At 64.0% G+C, this 7,500-nt stretch overlaps 1 protein-coding gene across 1 annotated transcript; it reads right to left on the reverse strand.

Annotated features, from left to right (window-relative positions):
* Positions 1-3,341: 3,341 nt before the first annotated feature.
* LOC148155578 (uncharacterized) lies at positions 3,342-5,697 on the reverse strand. The gene is made up of 3 exons (XM_088012407.1): positions 4,092-5,697; positions 3,741-3,989; positions 3,342-3,653 (listed from the first exon to the last, which is right to left on the reverse strand). The coding sequence occupies exons 1-3, from the start codon at positions 5,505-5,507 to the stop codon at positions 3,375-3,377; spliced, it is 1,944 nt and encodes a 647-aa protein (XP_087868533.1). The 5' UTR covers positions 5,508-5,697; the 3' UTR covers positions 3,342-3,374.
* Between the last annotated feature and the right edge of the window lie 1,803 nt (positions 5,698-7,500).

Raw genomic sequence — 7,500 nt, forward strand, 5'->3', positions numbered from 1 at the left:
GGTGCTTAAGTGTGGGTACGCATGTTCGGCTGGAGGGCCTGGTCGGCCTGGTTCTCAGTGCATGTCTGAAAAAGTTCTAAGTCCCAACCAGGGACAGAGAGGGGGCTGTCTGGGGGATGTGGCCGGGGAGGAGAACCCCTCCCTGGTGAGCCCAAGGCCTCAGCCCCCCCCCCTCTTGCCTTACCAGGGGCACGAACCTCCAGGGCCTGCGTGCTGGAGGGTGTAGTCCGAGGAGGGGTGCTTAAGTGTGGGTACGCATGTTCGGCTGGAGGGCCTGGTCGGCCTGGTTCTCAGTGCATGTCTAAAAAAGTTCTAAGTCCCAACCAGGGACAGAGAGGGGGCTGTCTGGGGGATGTGGCCGGGGAGGGGTGCTTAAGTGTGGGTAAACGTGTTGGGCCTGTGGGCCTGGTTCTCAGTGCATGTCTGAAAAAGTTCTAAGTCCCAACCAGGGACAGAGAGGGGGCTGTCTGGGGGATGTGGCCGGGGAGGGGTGCTTAAGTGTGGGTAAACGTGTTGGGCCTGTGGGCCTGGTTCTCAGTGCATGTCTGAAAAAGTTCTAAGTCCCAACCAGGGACAGAGAGGGGGCTGTCTGGGGGATGTGGCCGGGGAGGGGTGCTTAAGTGTGGGTAAACGTGTTGGGCCTGTGGGCCTGGTTCTCAGTGCATGTCTGAAAAAGTTCTAAGTCCCAACCAGGGACAGAGAGGGGGCTGTCTGGGGGATGTGGCCGGGGAGGGGTGCTTAAGTGTGGGTAAACGTGTTGGGCCTGTGGGCCTGGTTCTCAGTGCATGTCTGAAAAAGTTCTAAGTCCCAACCAGGGACAGAGAGGGGGCTGTCTGGGGGATGTGGCCGGGGAGGGGTGCTTAAGTGTGGGTAAACGTGTTGGGCCTGTGGGCCTGGTTCTCAGTGCATGTCTGAAAAAGTTCTAAGTCCCAACCAGGGACAGAGAGGGGGCTGTCTGGGGGATGTGGCCGGGGAGGGGTGCTTAAGTGTGGGTAAACGTGTTGGGCCTGTGGGCCTGGTTCTCAGTGCATGTCTGAAAAAGTTCTAAGTCCCAACCAGGGACAGAGAGGGGGCTGTCTGGGGGATGTGGCCGGGGAGGAGAACCCCTCCCTGGTGAGCCCAAGGCCTCAGCCCCCCCCCCTCTTGCCTTACCAGGGGCACGAACCTCCAGGGCCTGCGTGCTGGAGGGTGTAGTCCGAGGAGGGGTGCTTAAGTGTGGGTGCACAGGTGAGTGTGGAGAGCCTGGTTCTCTGGATGGGTCTGACTGTCTGTTTCTCTCCCCGGAGCAAAGCCTGGATGTGGGTAAGTGTTCTGGGTGTGCCTGCCTGCAGCTCCAGGCCTGGTTCTCTGCCTGGAGGTCAAGGCCTTTAGCTCCAGGCCTGGTTCTCTGCCTGGAGGTCAGGGCCTGCAGCTCCAGGCCTGGTTCTCTGCCTGGAGGTCAAGGCCTGCAGCTCCAGGCCTGGTTCTCTGCCTGGAGGTCAGGGCCTGCAGCTCCAGGCCTGGTTCTCTGCCTGGAGGTCAAGGCCTGCAGCTCCAGGCCTGGTTCTCTTCCTGGAGGTCAAGGCCTGCAGCTCCAGGCCTGGTTCTCTGCCTGGAGGTCAAGGCCTGCAGCTCCAGGCCTGGTTCTCTGCCTGGAGGTCAGGGCCTGCAGCTCCAGGCCTGGTTCTCTTCCTGGAGGTCAAGGCCTGCAGCTCCAGGCCTGGTTCTCTGCCTGGAGGTCAAGGCCTGCAGCTCCAGGCCTGGTTCTCTGCCTGGAGGTCAAGGCCTTTAGCTCCAGGCCTGGTTCTCTGCCTGGAGGTCAGGGCCTGCAGCTCCAGGCCTGGTTCTCTGCCTGGAGGTCAAGGCCTGCAGCTCCAGGCCTGGTTCTCTGCCTGGAGGTCAGGGCCTTTAGCTCCAGGCCTGGTTCTCTGCCTGGAGGTCAAGGCCTGCAGCTCCAGGCCTGGTTCTCTGCCTGGAGGTCAAGGCCTGCAGCTCCAGGCCTGGTTCTCTTCCTGGAGGTCAAGGCCTGCAGCTCCAGGCCTGGTTCTCTGCCTGGAGGTCAAGGCCTGCAGCTCCAGGCCTGGTTCTCTGCCTGGAGGTCAAGGCCTGCAGCTCCAGGCCTGGTTCTCTGCCTGGAGGTCAGGGCCTGCAGCTCCAGGCCTGGTTCTCTGCCTGGAGGTCAGGGCCTGCAGCTCCAGGCCTGGTTCTCTGCCTGGAGGTCAAGGCCTGCAGCTCCAGGCCTGGTTCTCTGCCTGGAGGTCAAGGCCTGCAGCTCCAGGCCTGGTTCTCTGCCTGGAGGTCAAGGCCTGCAGCTCCAGGCCTGGTTCTCTGCCTGGAGGTCAAGGCCTGCAGCTCCAGGCCTGGTTCTCTGCCTGGAGGTCAAGGCCTGCAGCTCCAGGCCTGGTTCTCTGCCTGGAGGTCAGGGCCTGCAGCTCCAGGCCTGGTTCTCTTCCTGGAGGTCAAGGCCTGCAGCTCCAGGCCTGGTTCTCTGCCTGGAGGTCAAGGCCTGCAGCTCCAGGCCTGGTTCTCTGCCTGGAGGTCAAGGCCTTTAGCTCCAGGCCTGGTTCTCTGCCTGGAGGTCAGGGCCTGCAGCTCCAGGCCTGGTTCTCTGCCTGGAGGTCAAGGCCTGCAGCTCCAGGCCTGGTTCTCTGCCTGGAGGTCAAGGCCTGCAGCTCCAGGCCTGGTTCTCTGCCTGGAGGTCAAGGCCTGCAGCTCCAGGCCTGGTTCTCTGCCTGGAGGTCAGGGCCTGCAGCTCCAGGCCTGGTTCTCTTCCTGGAGGTCAAGGCCTGCAGCTCCAGGCCTGGTTCTCTGCCTGGAGGTCAAGGCCTGCAGCTCCAGGCCTGGTTCTCTGCCTGGAGGTCAAGGCCTGCAGCTCCATGCCTGGTTCTCTGCCTGGAGGTCAGGGCCTGCAGCTCCAGGCCTGGTTCTCTTCCTGGAGGTCAGGGCCTGCAGCTCCATGCCTGGTTCTCTTCCTGGAGGTCAGGGCCTGCAGCTCCATGCCTGGTTCTCTTCCTGGAGGTCAGGGCCTGCAGCTCCATGCCTGGTTCTCTTCCTGGAGGTCAGGGCCTGCAGCTCCATGCCTGGTTCTCTGCCTGGAGGTCAGGGCCTGCAGCTCCATGCCTGGTTCTCTTCCTGGAGGTCAGGGCCTGCAGCTCCATGCCTGGTTCTCTTCCTGGAGGTCAGGGCCTGCAGCTCCATGCCTGGTTCTCTTCCTGGAGGTCAGGGCCTGCAGCTCCATGCCTGGTTCTCTTCCTGGAGGTCAGGGCCTGCAGCTCCATGCCTGGTTCTCTTCCTGGAGGTCAGGGCCTGGAGCTACCCCAACCTACCCTCCCTCCCCAGCCCAGGTAATTAAAGAGATGCGGTTGTTTCACATTTAACATCTTTATTGAACATTTTTAATTGTTTTCCTCCGTCTCTCTCTCCGAGTCCCCAGGGGTGGTGGAGGAGGCCAGGTCCGAAGAGGAGTCACCTTGCCGGGGGGGGAGTGGTGGGCTGGCTTCCCCGGAGCCTGGAGAGGAAGATTGTGGCGCTGTGGCCCGGTCAAACTTGCTCCGGATGTCCGCCAGTTGTTCCGCCGTGAGCTGGTTGGCGTAGAACCTGTCCGCGGTCCTGGTGTCGTGGCACATCACCCGGGCAAGCTGTCCCCTGACCTCGCTGCTGTGTGCATCCCTTGCCTGAAAAACAGAATAAAAATGTATTAAAAAACCTGGTGGTTTTTTCTTTCCCCCCCCCCCCTCCGACCGGAGAAATGTGCTACCCACGTGTGTGGCCACTGCGCTGCGGAAATCAGTCATGGTCGGCCGGCCTGGAAGCCCCATCTCCGTCCAGGCACACTGGGAGAACCGCGTCAGCTTGGCGATCCGCTTCTGGTTGCTGCTGAAGAGGAGGAACCGGCACGGTGGGTTCAGCGTGTTCCGGACGGAGAGCCACCGGACGAACCAGCTGAACTCGGCGTGGGTCAGGAACAGCTGGGCCGCCCCGAAGGCCCTGTTGGTCTTGTGGTTCCTCACCTGAGAAGGGATGAGATGAGATGAGCTCCAGGAGCATGGAGCTCAGTGCGCCTGGTTCTCTGCCCGGAGCTCCATGCCCCTGGTTCTCGTAGATCCACTTACATTGATCACAAAGCCTGGAGATCCTTCCTCAGCATCCTCCATCGCCTCCTGGAGCTCCCCCACAGTCATGTTGGTCAGCACCCCAGGCCGGTGGCCGTAGACAGCAGACAGGTAGCAGGCCAGGTAGCCGTAGAGCCTGTGGCGGAGCTGGACGTTCGAGGGTGCCGCCTCCAGCTTCCCGAGGAGCACAGGGATGGTGGCCGTGGCCAGGCTCTTGCACCTCCGCAGCTGCTTCCTGCTGATGGACCTCTTGGCCTTGGAGCGCTTCACGGAGATCTGGTGGAGGGTTACCTCGGTCACGATCTGCTGGAGGTCCGCTCTGACCGCCCTGCTCACCCCCCTGATCTGTCTCTTGGTCAGCCTGCAGCCCCTCGGCGGGGTCTCGGAGAAGTAGTCCATGAACTGCGAGAAGTTCACCAGGTAGACCTTGACTGTTGTTATGGCTCTCCTCCTGTCCTTCAGGGCTTGTGGGAAGGCGTGGATCTTCTCCAGGTCATGCATGAACGCCCAGGTGGCGTTGAGAGGTTTCCCCCGGGCCACGAAGGAGAGAAGGCTCCGGATCCGGCCCAGCTTGGAGCGCGCGTTCATGCAGTGCTGCGGGGTGGGCAGGGCCCCACGGAGGTGCGTGTGGTACTCCTCCAAGTAGCTCTCCACGGCAGCGGGGAACACTAGCGGTGCGAAGGGGAGCAGGGCAAGCCCTCGGACCGCCCTGGTGCTGCTGGAGCCGGCCGGAGGGTCAGAGTCGCTCGTCTCCGCCTCTGGCCGCGTCCCGGCAGGGGCAGGAGAGCCAGCGTTGGAAGCAGGACCAGGAGGGGGAGAGCCGGGGTCGGAACCAGGACCACCAGGACCAGGAGGAGGAGGAGGAGGAGGGCTGGCCGTGGAGCCAGGAGGAGGAGGAGGAGAAGAGGCGTTGGAACCAGGGGGCGGCGATGCGGGCAGAGAACCAGGTCTGTGGGAGCGAGGCGGAGAATCCCTACCGGAAAGAGGCTCCAGGGCGGTCCCCGGAGAAGAGGAGGACACGTCTCCGTCCTCCCCAGGAGAGTCTGGGGCTGGTTGCTGCTGGTCCGGCAGGTCCAGCTCGGAAGCCAGCCGTGGCGTGGGCTCCGTGGACCTCAGTACGGAGAGAGCGTGGATGGTGGCCCTCCAGTGAAGGCTGCGGAGGTGCCCCCTTATCGTCTCGACCTCCAGCTCCCCGTGACCGGCGGAGAGGTGGCGGTCGACCCTGGGACCTCTGTAGGTGCAGCCCCGGACAGGGCAGTCCATTCCCCGGACGTTGACTCGCCCGTGGGCAAAAGCCAGCAGGATTTTCCGCTCCGCCTGGTTCAAAACGCGGTGAACTCGCTCTAAATGCTTCGGCAGCTGGGCAAACTTACTGCGGCAGATGGGGCAGCGTCTGTAGGGTCGATGGTTTGGCATCTGGAAGCTTCCCCGGTGCTCAAAACCTCCAGCAGAAGCGTCTCTGTCCGGCTGCCGGGGCTGGAATGAGCAGGTGCAGCCTATTGAGGCCAATTAGCTGCAGGGGAACGGCGGGGCGCAGCAGGTGCAGCCTATTGAGGCCAATTGGCGGGGCGCAGCCGGTGCCCTCCGGCTAATCAGCGCCCTGGCAGCGTCAGCGGAGGCAGGGCAGCGCTCACGTACGCCCTGGCAGCGTCAGCGGAGGCAGGGCAGCGCTCACGTACGCCCTGGCAGCGTCAGCGGAGGCAGGGCAGCGCTCACGTACGCCCTGGCAGCGTCAGCGGAGGCAGGGCAGCGCTCACGTACGCCCTGGCAGCGTCAGCGGAGGCAGGGCAGCGCTCACGTACGCCCTGGCAGCGTCAGCGGAGGCAGGGCAGCGCTCACGTACGCCCTGGCAGCGTCAGCGGAGGCAGGGCAGCGCTCACGTACGCCCTGGCAGCGTCAGCGGAGGCAGGGCAGCGCTCACGTACGCCCTGGCAGCGTCAGCGGAGGCAGGGCAGCGCTCACGTACGCCCTGGCAGCGTCAGCGGAGGCAGGGCAGCGCTCACGTACGCCCTGGCAGCGTCAGCGGAGGCAGGGCAGCGCTCACGTACGCCCTGGCAGCGTCAGCGGAGGCAGGGCAGCGCTCACGTACGCCCTGGCAGCGTCAGCGGAGGCAGGGCAGCGCCAACCGCGGACATTGGCCGTTCGCCATAGGTAGGGTTATGGGACGGAGGAAAAGACCCCCGCGGGAGACCCCCTTAACGGGGTCCCAGAGGGCTGAAACTCGGTGGGTCGGTCCGGGGCCTTCCCCCGGACCGTGTGCCACCGTTGGTCCGGGCCCCCCGCCCCCCAGGGCCTGGATCCCGGCCCTGGGGGGCCCCCGGACTTTGAGACCCCCTGGAGACCCTACCCTATGAGCCAGGGGTCTCAAACTCGGTGGGTCGGTCCGGGGCCTTCCCCCGGACCGTGTGCCACCGTTGGTCCGGGCCCCCCGCCCCCCAGGGCCTGGATCCCGGCCCTGGGGGGCCCCCGGACTTTGAGACCCCCTGGAGACCCAACCATAAGAGCCAGGGGTCTCAAACTCGGTTTGGCCATAGCCCCCGACGTACCCTCCAAGGGTTCCAAAGCACGCGGAGATCGGACCAAGTTTGCGGCTCCAGGCCCGCCCGAAGTGTCGGGTGGTCTCCCATTCATTCCCTATGGAGGGCCCTTTTCCGGATGGCTGAAAACGACATTTCCGGCTCTCCTGGGAGATCGGGGCCCCCCATACGTGCATGTCATATACCGTTTTAAAGCTCCGAGCCTCCTGAACACGGAGGTGGTCTCGGATCGCCTCTAGGACCTTCCCCCGACCTTCTACGGGTCTCCAAAGGTAAGGTGGGTTATGGGACGGAGGCAAAGACCCCCGCGGGAGACCCCCTTAACGGTGTCCCAGAGGGCTGAAACTCGGTGGGTCGGTTGGGGGCAACCCCCACGACCGTGTGCCACCGTTGGTCCGGGCCCCCCGCCCCCCGAGGCCGAGATCCAGGCCCTGGGGGGCCCCAGATTTGAGACCCCCTGGAGACCCAACCATAAGAGCCAGGGGTCTCAAACTCGGTTTGGCCATAGCCCCCGACGTACCCTCCAAGGGTGCCGAAGCACGCGGAGATCGGACCCCGTTTGCGGCTGCAGCCCCGGTTCAAAGGTCGGGTGGTCTCCCATTCATTCCCTATGGAGGGCCCTTTTCCGGATGGCTGAAAACGACATTTCCGGCTCTCCTGGGAGATCGGGGCCCCCCATACGTGCATGTCATATACCGTTTTAAAGCTCCGAGCCTCCTGAACACGGAGGTGGTCTCGGATCGTCTCTAGGACCTTCCCTCGAGCTTCTACGGGTCTCCAAAGGATTAGCGTCAAACCGGGCCGGCTTTGCCCCGCGATAAGTCGGTCCAAACGGACCGGAACCCGGGCGAGCCGCACACCGTCGGATCCGG

This window comes from Poecilia mexicana, unplaced genomic scaffold, assembly GCF_051168715.1.
Source record: "Poecilia mexicana isolate PSO_F unplaced genomic scaffold, ASM5116871v1 scaffold_14, whole genome shotgun sequence".
Classification (NCBI taxonomy): Eukaryota; Metazoa; Chordata; class Actinopteri; order Cyprinodontiformes; family Poeciliidae; genus Poecilia; species Poecilia mexicana.